At 39.2% G+C, this 18,373-nt stretch overlaps 2 protein-coding genes across 6 annotated transcripts in view; one reads left to right on the top strand and one right to left on the bottom strand.

Annotated features, from left to right (window-relative positions):
* Nucleotides 1-4,329, bottom strand: part of LOC124133800 (centrosomal protein of 89 kDa-like) — a 35,067-nt gene extending 30,738 nt beyond the window's left edge. For 3 of the 5 annotated variants that reach the window (XM_048397540.1, XM_046500310.2, XM_048397541.1), the window contains exons 1-2: nt 4,266-4,325; nt 3,537-3,548 (exon numbers count right to left, since the gene is read on the bottom strand). In XM_048397540.1, coding sequence (XP_048253497.1) covers nt 3,537-3,548; nt 4,266-4,316 — 63 coding nt within the window. In that variant the 5' untranslated portion in view covers nt 4,317-4,325. Of the gene's footprint in view, nt 1-3,536; nt 3,549-4,265 lie in introns of all 5 variants that reach the window. The other 2 variants (XM_046501086.2, XM_048397539.1) reach the window with 2 other exon arrangements.
* Nucleotides 4,330-6,846: 2,517 nt separating this feature from the next.
* The window catches only part of LOC124136118 (C3 and PZP-like alpha-2-macroglobulin domain-containing protein 8), a 59,912-nt gene continuing 48,385 nt past the window's right edge, over nt 6,847-18,373 (top strand). Inside the window, exons 1-12 of the mRNA XM_048397538.1 lie at nt 6,847-6,918; nt 10,230-10,354; nt 12,086-12,269; nt 13,328-13,496; nt 13,699-13,769; nt 14,192-14,246; nt 14,614-14,687; nt 15,166-15,205; nt 15,918-16,002; nt 16,784-16,904; nt 17,528-17,770; nt 18,022-18,210. Coding sequence (XP_048253495.1) covers nt 10,236-10,354; nt 12,086-12,269; nt 13,328-13,496; nt 13,699-13,769; nt 14,192-14,246; nt 14,614-14,687; nt 15,166-15,205; nt 15,918-16,002; nt 16,784-16,904; nt 17,528-17,770; nt 18,022-18,210 — 1,350 coding nt within the window. The 5' untranslated portion in view covers nt 6,847-6,918; nt 10,230-10,235. The remainder of the gene's footprint in view (nt 6,919-10,229; nt 10,355-12,085; nt 12,270-13,327; nt 13,497-13,698; nt 13,770-14,191; nt 14,247-14,613; nt 14,688-15,165; nt 15,206-15,917; nt 16,003-16,783; nt 16,905-17,527; nt 17,771-18,021; nt 18,211-18,373) is intronic.

Below are 18,373 nucleotides of genomic sequence, written 5' to 3'. Positions count from 1 at the left end.
CCATACAATTATTTAAAAAAATATCTTTTTCCATAAACAATCACACTGAATCTTAATTTGATTACTTAATTCTACTAACATTTTCATAAGAATTGGTCTTCAGCAACCCATACTTGTCGTAAGATGCGACTACTGGGACTGGGTGGTCAGGCTCACTGACTTGGATGAAGCATGTCATCATATCCCATTGCATAGATCAATGCTCATGATATCAATCACTGGATTGTCAGGTCCAGATTCGATTATTTACAGACCACCATCAAATAGCTCAAATATTGTTGAGTGTTTCATTAAACAACAAACCAAAACAAAAATCAAAACATGTTTATGATATGCACTGGTAAACATGGTAAACATGGTAAATGGTAGGCTTGGTATTAGACCATTATTGGCACTATTCCAGCCGTGTCAAACCTTGTTTGTTTTTCATTCATCAATAGCAGTACTAATCTGGAAGTTGAAAATTATCTTCTTATTTATCCAACCACCTACATTGAAATTTTGAAAAAACATTTCCTAAACCAACTGATAAAAACTAAGAGGCCTTATACTGTTAAAACGAGTACCATGTAACAGTGTGAGTGAGTGAGTCTGGTTTAACGCCGCTTTTAACAGTATTCCAGTTATATCACGGCGTGTCAGCTTAATGTTGGAGGAAAGCCTGAAGTGAAGCAGGTCTCAGACGTTTACCACTTCGGCAAAACCCATGATCATGGGTATGGTGCTGACAAACCTAGAAACATAACCGAGGCAAACCAGGATTTGAACCCACAATCATAGATTTCTGGCATGCCCAAGGGATGCAACTCTGCACAGTGAATAGCGGCGCCTTAGACGACTGGGCCACCCGTGTCCCCGTAACAGTGTGAGACACCAAGCATGCATCACACAGCATATGTGACGCATCCTTGAGGAGATTTAAACACTGGATCTTGGGTGCGGTTGTCACACACTGGTCTACTCCACCACCACACTGCCTTCTAGCTAACGGTAATGAAACTTTAGTGCTAGTTCCACTTGGTTGAGTCTTTATAGAATACACTGGGAAAACTGATACTTCATCAAGTGGTAGCGTGTCAGCAATCTGAGTATAATTAATATAGGACCCGGAGCAAGGAAGAGAGTGAGTGAGTGAGTAAGTATGGTTTTACGCCGCTTTTAGCAATATTCCAGCAATATCATGGCGGGTGTCACCAGATATGGGCTTCACACATTGTACCCATGTCGGGAATCAAACCCGGGTCTTCGGCATGACGAGCGAACGCTTTAACCACTAGGCTACCCGACCACCCCTAGGAAGAGAGTGGATGCATCATATCCACATCACCAGTAGTAATAACAAACAGTCGACATCTTATCTTGTGGTCATCAGGGTTTTATATCATAATTTTCCACATTCATTTATCATAACAAAACACACACAAATATTCACTCAACACAGAAACCAAGCAAATATGATGAGTATATTACAATTATGAAGGTGTGAAACACAACAGGCAAATGTGATGTGCAGGTTACAAAACAACAGGAAAGGATCGCAGAAATATAGGGTGGCATCTTTTTTTAAATATTTCGAGACTAAAAAAATCGCTGCAAAAATATATTTAATCTTGAAGCAAAGCTAAATGTTATTTCCTTGCACTAAAAATAGACAAGAGGAACCTAGATGGCAACTGACAATCTGACTTTGTTAGAAAAATATACTTATATGAATATCGCCAATGTTTTGTTCAACAACAAATAAGGTACTTTATTTGCCGGTCCACAGGGACTGGCAGTAACATGAATTACGGTCGAAGCCTAATTTTACCGGTAAAAAACTGGTAATTACTGGTAAACGGGAACACTATAGTAATATGAAAGAATCTGCAAGACAGATTAACTAAAGTAACATGAGAGAATCAGGTAGTCTTTAGTCTAACTTCTTTTGAGTAGTACAGATCAGTGTCACAATGTAACAAACAAGGCACGACCAGTGACTTTCATCACTCCCCTCATAAAGTTTTAAACACGTTTCTCTGCATTGCTATGACTAGGCAAGTTGACAGACAAGCAAGTTGGATTTAAGTGATTCAAAATCTGTTTCTTTTATCTGCTAACTCACATTTAATGTACATCTAACAGATGATGTTTATCCTATTCATTCACACAGAAAAACATGTCAGTTTCACTCATGGCATCCAATAAAACAATGAGACGACCTCTGCTACTGATCTCTGACTCAGTATGTGTGACTGCTTTACTTATTCTAAACGTGTTGTGTTGTTGTTGTTTAATGCCGCACTCAGCAATATTACAGCTATATGACGGCAGTCTGTAAATAATCCAGTCTGGACCAGACAATCCAGTGATTAATGTCATGAGCATCGAACAACGCAATTGGGATCGATGACCTGCATCAACCAAGTCAGCGAGCCTGACCACCCGATCCCGTTAGTCGCCTTTTACGACAAGCATAGTCGCCTTTTACGGCAAGCATGGGTTGCTGAAGACCTATTCTAAACAATAGGTGGGGGCAAAAAGAGGAAACCCCAGCATCCAGCATGATCCAGACCTAGACAGGAAATTGCAAAAACCCACAGGCATATTCCCCCTTTCGCAGATCAGGAGGCAAATGCTAGTTTGCATGGACTTTACAAATATGTCTTGAAATGCGATTTTCTGCCCGGAGTTGCCATGTATACCTAATCACATGTGACAGGAATAATTACATAGAAGGCTCTGTACCGATACACAAAGTTTACCTTTTTCACAGATAGTAATGGTAATGAGTATGGTGGGTGAACATTTATTAACATTGAATTCAGGACTATTCCAGCGCCATAGTTAATACTTCACCATTCTGTCTACACTGTTACTCCTGGTGGACAAGACTGTGAAATATTAACATGGAACAAGTGAACAATCTAACCAAAGAGATGCTATCATGACTATTGAACTGACTAAGCTATAAAGCTAAAAGAGCTAATATTGAACTGAGAAAGATGAATAGCATATAATTTTTTCCTGTTCACCAGTGTTTCACTCCTACTAGTCATGCTTGTGGTGAGGTGCAGTTTTCTTTCTGTTTTATATTGGTCTCTTGTTTTATTTGTCCACTATGTACAGCACTGACAATAACATGAATAATCAGTTGAAAACAATGTCAGTGTTTTCAGTATCATCATCAGCTGATCAGTGGATGCTACAGAACCTGTGCACTCAGAGGATATGTGCTCGTAATGTTTGGTGCAGTGTGGATGGAGGTCAAGGGGGTCCCTGTCATAATCGAAATATTACAGGTAATTTAGGGGGTCCCTCGATTCAAATACTAGAGGAGTACACCTTGAGGATTCCAGGACCTCTCCACCCCTCTTAATTTTGAACACTGCTTGGAGTAAATAACTCCCCTTCTTCAGACTTGTGAGGTTTAGTGCATTATTTAACTGATTTCAAAAGTGTTTAAATCCTGAAAGTGAGACAGAGGTCAGAGGTTTTAGTTTACATTAACAACATATTAGGCTACGATCTCGACTATTCTGGGTGTTAAACATTACCTCTTCTGCTACCTGAAAAAACAATCATTATCATTTGAGTCATGTATATTAATAAATAACATTTTACCTGAAAACAATATGTCAAGAAACTGATAAAAATAGAACTTTCTTCAACATTGTTCTAAAAGTATCGATAATTCTATGTATAGCAGAACTGGTAGAAAAAGTTGAAACTGAGCCTGTGACTAAACTTCTATTTATATTCGTGTATCCATATCTAAATTGAAATGTGGTGAAAAACAAAGAGAATGATTGGAACCTGTGTACATATGTGGCCACAGAAGTAGATATTTCATATTGTAACAACATAATATCACAAATGTTTGTTTTTATTATTCGAGGCTGAGCAGGCGAGAAAGTGAAATTTTACAACATACACTTAGAGTTACCTCCCTTTATCTATAGCACTTCACACACAAACTTGAAATTGATCAACAATCCTAAAACTGCTTTCAACATCCATTCTGTATAAAAAAGTAACCCCTTAAACTATTTCATTAACGGAGAAGTCACGCCTACATTCATTTGAATAGTATTAGAGTTTAAACATCCACCCGGCCATTCACAAACATGCACTGGCACGAAAATCGGAAGTTGTCAACCTGTCAAACAACCTAGGTTAGTAGGTTGCACACCTAAATGACAACACCTGAAGTTAAAATATATACATGCAAGCCCTGCAGCGGTTGGTAATTGGAATATATACAGGACATGCACTCTGGTGCTCACCATATCTGAAGATTTTGATCTTCCCCGTTTCCCCTTACGCTTCCCAGCCATTTTCGAATCGCACGCGAGCGGAATTTGTAAACAGAAAGTTGCGCGTGCGCAGACCGGCTGTCAATCGACTTAGCCGCATTTGCCTGTTGCAGAGATATAGATTATTATACGGTCTCTGTATGTAACAAATGTATGTTTATTTGTTTGTTGTTTAACGCCGCACTCAGCAATATTCCAGCTATATGACGGCGGTCTGTAAAATAATCGAATCTGGACCGGACAATCAAGTGATTGACATTATGTGCATCGTTCCACGCAATCGAGAACCATTACATGTAATCAGAGACCATATAATAGATTATATGGTCTCTGATGTAATGCATCAACCAAGTCAGCGAGCCTGACCACCCGATCCCGTTAGTCGCCTCTTACGACAAATGAACAGACTTATTTTAAAACGTTTACCCATTTAAGTTACATCGCAGGACCATGTAACTAATAATAACAAAACACTCGCAGACGATGATTTTTTTGGTTATTATTATTATTAGTTACATGGTCCCGTGGTTACATGTTGTCGATTTTTTTATCATTTTGAATATAAATGGGTTTTAAAAACGTATTTAATAACCAAATGCATCTTTTATGGCTTCTTTTATCTCATCAAAAGAACGACTTTGACTTTCGCCGTTAACCGACTGCGAAACAGAGTCGTAAAACTCTAAACGATCGACTAACTGCACATGAAGGATACCGTGTAAATCTTAGTTTCATGGAAATGTACTTTACTGAGACCTCGTCTCATTGGAAACATATTATGGAAGATATCAACACATTCTTTACTGTTTATGCAACTTGTGTGAGTGGCGGGTGATACCGGTAGAGCAGAACCTGCTAGCAGAGACCATATAATAGTATAGTATATGGTCTCAGCTGCTAGTACTCTTTACACGAAGACTTGGTGCCATCATTGATTTTCATTTATCCATTCATATTATTTTCACCGCTATTTAGCCTTTTACGCATGACAGATTAACTATAGTAATATGAAAGAATCGGGTGGACCTTAACTATTTTTGGGTAGTATATCGATCAGGTTTTGACTCAAAGCTACGTTACCAGGGACTACACATATAATAAAGGAACTATAAACTGATGTTCATATAGTTACGTTATTGCGTTTATTATTCTTATACCAAGTCCGAACGTATGTCTTATATTTCTCAAGAGTGGAGAAATGTCCGTTTCAAAGAGAGATATGTGCCTACTGAAAACAATTTTCACGTCAGATTTGAGTCATTATTTCTACCTTAAATATTGAGGTTGTTAGAAGTCCGGAATTGACTGTTCATGTTTATGATTCACAATTTAATTTACTACTTTTTGCTGTTAATGGTGTTATTGTCCACATTTATGTACTTTTTCGTGCATTTCGAGAAGTGATTACGCTAATGTGCATTTGTTTACATCCAAAGAATGAAAAGTAAAACAAAAATATTAATATTTGCAGAAAGTATCGAGTTTATATTTTATGTGAAACGGATACCAAATTTTGCTGTAATCTTAGAAATGTACGTTATCCACCAATCAAGGGAAATCCACAGCATATGTATTCAACTATTGCATGGTTGCTATTTTTGGCATCGTCCTCTATTACATATTTCTTCGTTTGATTTCAAAGTAATTTACTCGCACATAACAGCATAGATATTTCATTTAATATAGTTATATTATTTAATTTCATTTTCAGTAGTGTCAGTTATGTTTCTGACAGGTGTTATCAGAATTTACAAGACACTTTGTTGTGATTGATCGTGTTTCAAGTTGTTTAGTAAAATATCTTAACATGTTCAGTTGTCTGTTTGTTGGTTGTTTGTAAAAGAAGACTATAGTTGACAGGTAGTGTAATTTTGGGCCTTATTAACCAATAATGTCATACAAGGTGTTTAAATCCATACAAGAATCGGAATATTAACTTTCATTATTTTGTTTAACATTTCCATACAATGAACGGAAGGCGCACGGGTGGTCCAGTCTTCTTAGGCGCCGCGATTCGCTGTGCAGAGTTGCGTCCCTTGGGCACGCCAGAAACCTATGGTTGTGGGTTCGAATCTCGGTTCGCCCCGATTATGTTTCTAGGTTCGTCAGCACCATACCCGTGCTCGTGGGTTTAACCGAGGTGGTAAACGTCTGAGACCTGCATCACTTCGGGCTTTCCCCCCACATTAAGCTGCTACGCCGTGATTGGAATAATGTGAAAAGCGGCGTTAAACCCAACTCTCTCACTCACTCACTGTGAACGGAAATTATGAATCATCTAAACTTGCAAACATCTTTTATTTGTTATTTTATCTTCTTGAGTTTCAGTGATAGGGAATTGGGAAGCGATTACAAATCCTTCTACCAACTAATCTGTTGTTTCACAGTCATAAACGTATTCTACATTAGATGAGAAAGAGTCATGTTATTTAAAGTAGATTTTACAACATCGTATATCATGTCACACCCGCTTTGCATTGTGGGACAGTGACGCGCCAATTGTCACCTTATTGTCACCCGCAGCATTTATCTCCCTTGCTGCATTCCAATTACATAGGCGCGACCTCGACCTTAATCAGTCACCGCTCAGGTATTCAAACACTATCGGGGACAGGGGACACAGGTAAGCAAGTCAGATCGCAATCAAAACATTGTTAATTACTTATCATTACACTTTTTTATGACATAACTGTAGGCATTTTAGGTTTGTAATAACGTACGGCGTTTGATCGAAGCGTTACACCTGTAATCAAGAGCGTTTGTACACACCTGTACGGGACATAGGAAGTTCGAGTAGAAACATCATGGCGGACAACTCGAGGATTCCCCTGACTTTATTTATCTATCAGAATTTTCAGTCAATATGAAGGATCGTCGTGTTTAAAGGCGGTTTAAGTGGACAGTGGTAATAGTAGAAGCAGTAATAATCAACTTGACCAACACAAACCACTTAGAAAGTTCATTCAAATTGTATCCAATAATTTTGACATACTTCCGGTTTTCCCAACTCTTTACTAGTGCTATGATTACGTCGTTCATGTGTCATCAGAGATAGGCTGGGGTAGCTAATTAGCATCCCCTGGATTTAGGATTTTAAATCCCCCCCCCCCCCCCCCCCCCTTATAAATACACGACATGTAAACCATTGTTAATTTTACTTATTTTGTTATATTTGATTTTATGCATGTACTCTGTAGAATAAAGTCTAACTTCGTCATATCCCATATCTCAGCCCCATACAACAAAATAGGATTAATTTTTGTAAAAATCGAAGATCACAGAAAATGCATAAGTTTGTGTTATGATTAAGTTTGTCTGGGTAGCAGATTGTGTTGAATGGGAATTCTGTCACAGTTTTCTGGAGAAAAAGACACCCAGATATTTGTTTTGAGCAACAACATCTAATATTTATCCATTGACCATTAGACATATCTGTGTCATTACGTTAATTGTACCCCCAACCTAACAGGACGTCCTATTCCGTCCTTATGAGGACATTTTTTGTGAGACCTATAACTTGAAAACTACTCCCTCGATTCTTTTCAAACACTTTGTATACCAATAGGAGTGAGGCAGTGTGAAGTTGATTTCAATATTTGGATGTTCAGAGAAAATGCAGCTATTTTTCATGTTTTGACTTAGGCTTGTTTAACTAAAACGTTTGTGCAACCATAACTTGAACTACTTCATGGATTCTTTTCAAAATTTACAACACTTACTATACCAATAGGAAGGGAGCCGAGCAGTGTAAGGTTTGATTTTGAAAAGTGGATTTTCTGAGAAAATATTGCTTTCTTAATGTTTTGATCTTTGAAATATGTTGGAGTCCAAATCGGGGATATGAGTGAGCCCGGTCACTTTTTGCCTTGTTTGTTGTAAACTAGTGATGGTGCTGGAACTACTTACAGTACCATCAGCAAATAGCAGTGAAAAGAGGTTTACAATGTTGGGATGTAAATTATGCCACCTTGACATTTATCTTCTATCTCCATGGCCAATTCATAAATAAAGAAAAGAGGAAAGGGCTTAATATGCTTGTCTTACTCCTATATTGCATTAAAATTTATTACTAAAATTATCGTTGCATTGTATCAAAGCTTTTACGTTTTCACAGATACATGACAATAATTTTGACATTTTACAACTGCTTCAAATAATATGGTGTCGCACAGTGAAGACGATCTGATCGATAATCAAGATCTATTTTGTAATAAAAATGGGTCTTACTTTGCGAAGTGCATCAAATCATGTGAGCACCTTGATTAAAAACATGGAAAGATTTTGAAAATATCTGTTGATGCTAAGTTGTCGGTACACATGCTTAGCAAATCCTGCAATTGACCGAAATCTGCACAGCAGTTTATGAACCAGATGTCGATTTCGTTACGCAATTTCGATTGGACTATGCATAGACTCGTTATTCCAGGCCAAATACAACTCCATAATTCCAGCCTAGTTTGGCAAGGGTGGAAATTGGACTTTTATTGTCAGTTAACTCCCTTGCCTCGGGAAGATGGTCTGATTTTGGCTAAATCTTCATTGGTTGTTGATAGACGTAGAGCTTTGTCTATCATTACAGACACCATATGAAGATGTTTATGGCAAATGGGATTCCATTACTTTTTACAGTAAAACTTCAGCCTCAAAATTTGTTAAAATCATAAACCCTGGCTAGAAGAATTTTGAAAAATTGTTTATGTAATATTTTAAGGGTCAGTACATCGACTGTTCTGTGTGGTATTAAATCATGCATGAAATAATATCTTGAGTGTGACGTCGCACCCATCGTTCATGCACAGTGCAATTCTCAAACCAAAACATGCTCCTCACAGCGAAACCAACAACACAAGTTATGTGCAGAATATACTGGCTTCAGTCATGTTTTTACTAGAGGCAACTGAAAAGAAAGCTTGTGTTTTTCTAACAGATGTGTTGCAAAATGCAAATTACCAGCTTTATCAAAGGCCAATCACTTTGCAGACACAAGGTAGGTGGCCGAGAAGAAGCGCTTCCTGACCTGCTAATGATCCTAATTTCTGCAGTGTGGTCATTGGGGCAGAAACTTGTCTAACGGAATAAGGCGAAACTTGAATTATACTCTGCACTCCTGGATTTAGTAGAAATATGTTTGAATTGTTACCTTGTTTCGTTTTGTCGCTGTGTGTACATATGACTGCACTTCGTAACGTTATGACAGGCCAGACTGTCAACAACGTCTGAGCATGGCCGTGATGTCTCATAGACTAGGGTTAGAGTAGCTTCCCTTTGACAAAGGGCAGTCACTCTCAGCGGACAGACCGATGGATTGCCGTGAAAGACAAGTAAAAACAATTCATGTAGGCAATTGTTTTGCGTATATGTTTCACCACTGTATAAGAAACATGTTTCAATTGGAACTATATTGGCTACTGTCACTGTCCGACTAACACATCACTTACCTTGTGACACTATATATATTAATGCGCACATTCAAGGAAATCTTGCAATGTTTTGGTAATGTTTGTGAGAGAAGGAAAGCAATTTTTAAGCACAGATTTGAAGAATAACATAATATTATAAGAGGTTATCACCCTTGTGTGTTTGACTTTGAGGATGGTAAATATCCTGTATTAGGAATAAACACTATGTATTTAGCTCTCCGAGGCTCGCTAATTACAATGTTATTCCTAATACAGGATATTTACCATCCCCAAACACACTCGCGTGATAACCTCTTTACACACACACTAAAAACTGGTTGCAGGACATTCTGCAATTATATCCTCAGTTTAAGCTGAAATTTTTTTGACTTGCCAAAGTTTGAAGGGTGGCTTAAAAGTTTGGAGCCAAACTATGATGAACTGCATTGATGGACTTGGTTGCATATTATTTAGGGAGTATTCCCATCAGCATGAAGTCTTGCCTGTCTGGAGTACTTGTATTTTCTGTTTGCAGCTGACTATGTACGGGCACTTGCTACTGGGAGCAGTGCTGCTCTCGCTAGCTTCCTTCGGGGCAGGGCAGATGGAGAACAATTGTTTGGTGGAGAACACACAGGGATGCCGACTTGCAAGGCCGCCGTAAGTGTTTACTTTTTTTAATTCATTAATTAACTCATCATAGTGAAACTTGTCATGTGTATATTGTAAAAAATGGAAATGTTTGAATAATTTTGAGAAAGGCATAATCCTGTAACCTTGATAACCATGGTAACCCTGTACCGCTTTTTGTAAATGCCAATGCAATAAATGATAACAAGACCTGGGGTAGAATAGGTCTTCAGCAACCCATGCTTGTCGTAAAAGGTGACTATGCTTGTTGTAAGAGGCAACTAATGGGATCGGGTGGTCAGGTTCATTGACTTGGTTGATGCATATCATCATAGCCCAATTGTGTGGATCGATGCTCATGGTATCAATCAATGGATTTTTGCAGACCGCTGTCATATAGCTTGAATATTGCTGAGTGCGTCGTTAAACAACAAACAAACAAATAAATCAAAATTTGAAAATTAAGTTATAGAGATTGCATCTGATAGCTACAACCATGAGAACATACATGATACTCATTTGATAATCATGATAGTGTTTGAAGGGAATGAAAAATGTCATATTAATGTTGGCATGCTTATGAATGAAAAATGTCATATTAATGTTGGCATGCTTATCATGCTAATATTGGCATGTTTATCATCATGTTGACACACCATTGGAGGATTTATGCTCAAATGAAAATTTAATCACATCTGTGCTGAATTAGGTGTCTACAATCAGGACCATGACTAGTTTAGAGGATGTTAAATTGAACATTTGAAACCTGAACCTGTGTTCACTAAAACCTTTAGTTTCAGCCATCAAATCTATAGGGAACATCTCATGGTCGCCTCCAGTATGTATATTATGTTTGTTATGCCCTATTATGGCTGAAGGGGTCGTTGTCGGCACAGGTTCTACAGAAATGTACCCCAGGTAGGTTTCTGTATACAGAAATGTACTCTAGCCAAAATTAGAATACAGAAACGTACCTGGTACCCCTAACAGCGGATGAGTCCATATTTCCCAAACCCGAAACCGGTTCATGTTGTAGTTCCGGTTTGCCTGATTACGAGTGCATGCATGCTACTTCTACCCGATCTTTTGCCAATGGCCCCGTACACTTGTGTAACATTACGGCCTTAAGCTTGTCAAAGGCATTTAACTTCATAAGATAATCTTAAAGCTCTTCCTGTCGAATGTGTACTGCCATGTTGCCTTTAACCACGGTTTGGCATACAGGAAGTGACAAATACCTAAAGAACCAGTTACACGCATTGCACCCAGCGGCAGAATGGACGCATCCTAGGCTACGTTTTTAATTTTGGCTAGGGTACATTTATGTATTCAGAAACGTGCCTGGGGTATATTTCTGTAGTACCTGTGCTGACAACAACCCCTTCGGCCCTATTATATCCTTATGTAGGATAGCTACACGATAAATAGCAAAAAACAATGAAGAACAAAGCATGGTTTATTTCAGATAAAACATTGTTCTATTATGACGTCATTTCTGGAGATTCAAACTTGCGCTTGCAACTTGATGAGGGAGTGTGTAGTGAGTTGTTCCCATAGATCTAGCAGGGCAATGCAGATAAACGTGATGGCCGAACGATTGCATCCCAAAGCAGGAGTGACATGACAATCGGTATTGGGAGAAAAGGCACAGGTAATCGACGTGAGGATTTTGAGAATATGCGGGAAATACCCACCTGTGCATAAAGTTTGAATTGTCTGACATTGCCAAGTGTTCCATGATGGCGTTCGTCTTTGTTTCAGTATTTACATGATCCTGGCACCAAAGAGGGTGAGACCCAATCAGGTGATCCAGATATTTGCAACCATCCTGAAGCTAGAGTATACACACGTCAATATCCGGATATCCATCGTCAAGGAGAACATCGAATATGCCGGAACGGTGATGAAGTTTGACAGACCATCCAGCAGGATAATGCAGCTACAGGTATGTTAATTATCTCCCTTGATGTTGTAATGCACCTGAAGGGGGACAGCTGGCCCAGTCTTCAGAGTGCTATAAGTCTTTGTGCAGAGTTGTGTCCCTTAGATGTGTCAGGATATATTGCCCTGTTGAGATCCTTGCTTTGTCAGTACAAGACCTCTTCACCAGTGATCATGGGCCTGCAGGTACCATTTGGTCCATTTGATCACGCCTCAAACAATCTCATTAAAATCACTTTTTATCAGATCTTAGTTCTTGCTACCGCCGAACAAAGATCTTAGGACATCCCCTTACGGGTCACGTCAGACCGACCTTTCGTGAAGTTTGACCGACCAATGGAATGACAAACAGGAAGTCGACAATAGCCAATCAGAAGGCAGCTTAATCAAGCTTTACGGCACAAGTTTCAAACTGGCAACTACACTTGGAACATATTTTGACATATACTTGATTAAAAAATTTAAAGCTGAACAAAGGAACATTCTGGAATGGCTAAAAGATGATCTAGATTGTATGAATACAGACAAAAAGCCCATAACTGTGGTTCGGAATACTCTTTTTTATGAGGTTGCATGATCACATTTCATCTGTCACTTGATGCTCTGATTGGTCAAATAAAAGGTCGTCCTGACATGACCTGAAATGGTGAGTGAGTGAGTTGTGTTTAACGCCGCTTTTAACAGTATTCCAGTTATATCACGGCGTGTCAGCTTAATGTGGGAGGAAAGCCCGAAGTGATGCAGGTCTTAGACGTTTACCACTTCGGTGAAACCCACGAGCACGGGTATGGTGCTGACAAACCTAGAAACATAATCGGGGCGAACCGGGATTTGAACCCACAACCACAGGTTTCTGGCATGCCCAAGGGACGCAACTCTGCACAGCGAATCTCGGCGCCTTAGACGACTGGGCCACCCGTGCCCCCGACCTGTAATGGGATGTCCTCAGATCTTTGTTTAGCGGTAGTGAGAACTAAGATCTGATTTTAATGAGATTGCCCCTCAAACAGCATACATTCAGTGGAACTGTTTATACTGATGAATGTACCTCCATGTTTGCAGATGCCACAGAATGCACAGGCCGGGCAGTACAGACTGAGACTGGAGGGAACTCTCAATGGCGGCACAAGTGGTTACATCTTCCGCAACGAGACTGACATCGAGTTTGACACCAAACAAGCCTCTATCTTCATCCAGATGAGCAAGCCAATTTACAGACAGGGACAGACAGGTGAGCATGATCAAGTAGCCAGAGTTGTCTCCCATCAACAGAGTTGTCTCCCATCAGTCACAGTTGTCTACCTTACTTAATTTACATTTGATAAGGAGTTCAGCTACAGTTAGTTTCTAAATGCTCCACTGGAACATAAAAGCAATTGGAATTTGTACCATGGTGTGAAAAATGATCGTGACATTGGTGGGTTTTGTTTCAGTTCAATTTCGAGTGGTTCCTATTCTACCCAACCTGATGCCCAAATATGGAAGTATGACTATATACGTTGAGGTGAGTGTTGGCATTTAGTTTGTTTGTTTGTTTGTTTGCTGTTTAATACCGCACTCAGCAATATTTCAGCTATATCTGTAAATAATCAAGTCTGGACCAGACAATGCAGTGATTGACATCATGAGCATCGATCTACGCAATTGGGATACAATGACATGCATCAACCAAATCACGAGTCTGACCACCCGATCCCGTTAGTCGCTTCTTATGACAAGCATAGTCGCCTCTTACAGCGAGCATATGTTGCTGAAGACCTATTCTACCCCAGATCTTGACATTTAGGAATGAATGAAGTTTAATTGAGGCATAACATGTTTGTTTAAGTTATGTTTCAGAAATCAGAATGATTAGAGTTCTGGTACAGATATTTGGTTGATAAAAATATTTTTAAAATAATTGAATACAATGTTTCATGTTTACAGGATCCAACAGGAATTCCTGTGAGGAGATGGCTGGGTTTGCAGACAAATGCAGGAGGTATGAAAATGTTATGTAACATCATGCACAAGAAAGATAATTCATGATTAAATGTCGTTAAATTGCTTCATGTCTGTACTGCTGGTTCTGTGGAACAAACACCAGCAACATGTCTGTGACCAAAGATATCTGACGTGCCTCTACCAGATTGTATATTGGTACCTTACCTACATGAAAATCTGACAATTACACTTGTTCCAGCATGAACTTAAAGAATCTTAACTTTGCAAATGTTTCTTCTTTTTAATGAATTGTTTTTCCTGAATATATTTCTTGATCAACTTTGATATCACTTGTATTAATTCAGTTAAGGATAATCTTTGTCTTTTAAGAGCTTCATGAAAATGATAAATTCTCATCTTTCAAGGTCTTGTAAGTCAAAGCTTTGATCTTGCTGACCAGCCAAACTATGGAAATTGGAGCATCAGAGTTGATGCCTTTGTGAGTACCTTGTGGTTCTTTAAATAAAAAATAAACAAAGAATTATTGGTCCATTTAGCATTATTGTTACAACTATTTTCAATTTGGGGTGAAATGGGGTTTAACGTCACATCCGGACTGATGCCAATTTATTGTGCAAGCCCACATAGATACCATGCCACAGTTAAACATGAATACCCCACTCATACACAGTAAACTTTGACTCCGAGCTGACCTTGTTTTAGCCCCATAATGCCGAGCGCCAGACAAGGTAACTACAAGTACCATCTCTTAACGTCTTTTGGTACTATTTTCAAAGTTTGCTGTACTGCAAATATGAAACTTATTGTTTTAATTTCAATCAATAGTCATTTTGAAGTTGAATGAAAAATAGTCATTTTGTTGGTCCTGGAGGGCCCTGTGAGTTCAACATAGAACTTACTTCATTGTCAAATAAACTCAGTGCATTGTTTAACCTGCTACATGTTTCTTCCCACAGGGACACACATACAGGAAACCATTTGTGGTGGAAGAATTTTGTAAGTATTGAATGTCTGGACGATGTGTCGTGATATTTCAGCAAAGTCGTTCATTGCTTCATTTCATTTTATTCGTATCACCCCGGTGGGTTAAGACAACACAATAGAATATACTTTGTATAGTAACTAAACAAACATCATAAATTTGGGGCTCAAATTTTTAATGTGCCAAAGTGGGGTTAGCAATTGGATCCACGCAAGGATGGAACGCAGTAGTACAAATCACTTACCAGTAGTACCCAAACTTTGGAGAAACCCCAAACTCACAATAGAACTTTATATGTTTATAAGCATAGCTGTAATATCTCCTACACAAAATGCCCACAGTATTACTACTGGGTGGGAGGGTGTGGCTAAAATGGAGCAAAGCAAAAGGCTACCATGTTAGCGCTGTGGTATGGCTGTCACATACTCTGCGTGGAAGGGACGTCACTCCTATAGCGGTTTAACAGGTCAGAGACCTCTATCATGAAATAAGGGGAGGTAACTCCCAAAGTCCAATTCACTAATGAACATAAACTATATGGAGAAACCAACTTGAACTCAGTGTTAAACTCAGTATCATGTCTAGTTACTGATAGTCTGATGTAATCACATTGACCCAAAGGTTTTCATGTTCATTGTATGTGATTAAAATTACTTTTGAAAATACTGATATTTTAATGGGTATATACTAGCCGATTGATGTGTTGGTTTTTTTCTCATTTGTCAGGGGAGCCTCGATTTGACGTGAATGTCTCAGTTCCCCCCTACATCATGGACAATATCCAGATCTTCCAGGGTGTCGTACTGGCCAAGTAAGTAGATACTGTAAATCTTGAAATTAATGCGCCTCCAAATTAATACGACTGCTGACCCCTATATAGCCAATAATGCGAGTCAACATCAGTGTGACTCCCCCCACCCCATCCCATCCCCATCCCCAGTGGAACGATACATAACCTTACCTAATTCCAATCAAACATCAAATAGCACCGCTTATTACCACTGAGTAAAGCACTTCCGTAATAAAATAAACAGTGTTTTCCTAAAAAAACACACAGTTTTGTTTGTTTATTCTGTTGACTGGCATTAAGGATGGGAGGGGTCAGTGATGCCTAGTTTGACCCGAGTGGGTAGAACTCTTGACCTCAGCAGTGATAACTCACCGGATGCCTATTGTGTAATTCCTATTCTTTGAATGACATTGTTATGAACTTGTTACAACTGCTGCTCAATAAACCATGTTTCGGTTTATATTATATATCATTAGTTGGTATTTCTGCTGTCCAAAGTGTGCAGTGAGGCCTTCCTATTGTTGATAGTCATTTTGGAGACATAAATGCAAAATCTAGTTAATGCGAACAAAGACCACTCGCATTTTATTCACGTTCGCGTTAATTTCAAGATTTATATTACCCTCACTCCCTTCAAGGTAGTACTTGGGAACACCCATATATATCCAACAGAATATTCCTCCATCCATCCCCATAATTTGTTAAACCAACAATTAGTTAATTAACCTGGAAGACTACACTTGGTACAGAACCATCCAGAATATCAAGGTGTACACCTGACTATACTTATCTTTCCTTACAGTCAGACGAGCGGTCGTCCTGTGATCGGCAATGCCTCTATCACGCTCACATTCAAACCCAAGCCGATACCGGGAATTGACTACGGCAACAAATTCCCCTACATTTTCAGGTTTATTGAATATGTGAGTAGAATGATTTTTTGTTGTTGTTTTGTTTGTTGTTTTAACGCCTCACTCAGCAATATTCCAGCTAAGTGATGGCGAGTCTGGACCAGACAATCCAGTGATTGACATCATGAGCATTGATCTACGTAATTGAGATACGATGACATGCATCAACCATGTCAGCAAGCCTGATCACCTGATCCCGTTAGTCGCCTCTTACGACAAACATAGTCACCTTTTACAGCGAGCATGTGTTGCTGAAGACATATTCTACCTCCGATCTGCTTTCTTTTCATAGGACATCTTTTCGTAACATTTGCATACTTTTGAACTTTGTATTCTTTAACTGGCGTCTCTTTGTTTTGTATTTCGACATTTATTAGTAACATTTCATACTTTATTTGTAACATTTGACCTTTATTGCATACTTTTGTCCTTTATTTCAACTTTGTATTTGACTGAATGGCCGCCCATACATGACATACCAACTTTTAAATGCAGTTTGTGATGTCAGGTGGCTGTGTGGTGTCAGAGGCATCATTTTATGTGCGGTTGTTTTGCTTTGATTGCGCCAGAATGACCCATTGTGATTCAGAATAGACTTTTTCTGAAATTATGCATCTTCTTCCATTTCTTTACAGCATCTCGGTCGTATTGATTTCAAATTCACCATCGAGGAAATTCGACAACTGGCGGACAGAATCATACCTGGCCAGAATTTAGTTGACTGCGAGCTGGAAATGAGCGTCAACGTCTCAGATTGGCATTCTGGTTTGAACCGGACAGGGGTTGCCAGCACCATCATCTTCAACAGCAACGTAAAGCTGAAGTGGGTCGGGGACCACGTACGGACGTTCAAGCCCAACTCCATCATTAAAATAGATGTAAGTGATGACGAACAGTCAGCCCTCTGAGACTTCTTCACACATAATCCCTAAGTTTATTTTTAAAGTGTTAAATGGTCTGTCTGTCTGTCTGTCTGTCTGTCTGTCTGGTTAGCCACTTTTCTGGTCCAGACTGCCTGTGGCGTAAAACCGCAATCATAGAGGTCCTGTAGTAATGGGATTTTTTATTCTGCAAACATGCCACAACAGATGTTGAATTTCCTGTATTGAGATTTGCCTCTGCTTGTCAGGTTGCGGTGATGAAGTATGATGGGACTCCAGTGGATACAGCCAATAAGATCGTGCGACTGTACTCCTCCATGTCCAACTCGGGTCCCGCGACCCCGCGATACGATCAGCCAGTGGACAAGTCGCCTGTGGGAGGCATCGTGGAGTTTGAGGTGTATGCAGACACAGAGGTTCAGGGCATGATGCTGGAGGTAGGCAGCCCACACGGAGAAATACCGCCATGTAGAATAATCTTATCCTGACTCATACACGAGTATAAGTATGAGTTAGGATAAGTTTAAATTTACTCTAAAATATAAATGTTTCAAATACAGAAATATATCGAATTAATAATATGACCAGATTTTCTGAGGC

This window comes from Haliotis rufescens, unplaced genomic scaffold, assembly GCF_023055435.1.
Source record: "Haliotis rufescens isolate VD_foot unplaced genomic scaffold, xgHalRufe1.0.p SCAF_17, whole genome shotgun sequence".
Classification (NCBI taxonomy): Eukaryota; Metazoa; Mollusca; class Gastropoda; order Lepetellida; family Haliotidae; genus Haliotis; species Haliotis rufescens.
Note: the sequence above shows the minus strand (reverse complement) of the source record. Positions and strands in the feature narration are given on the sequence as shown.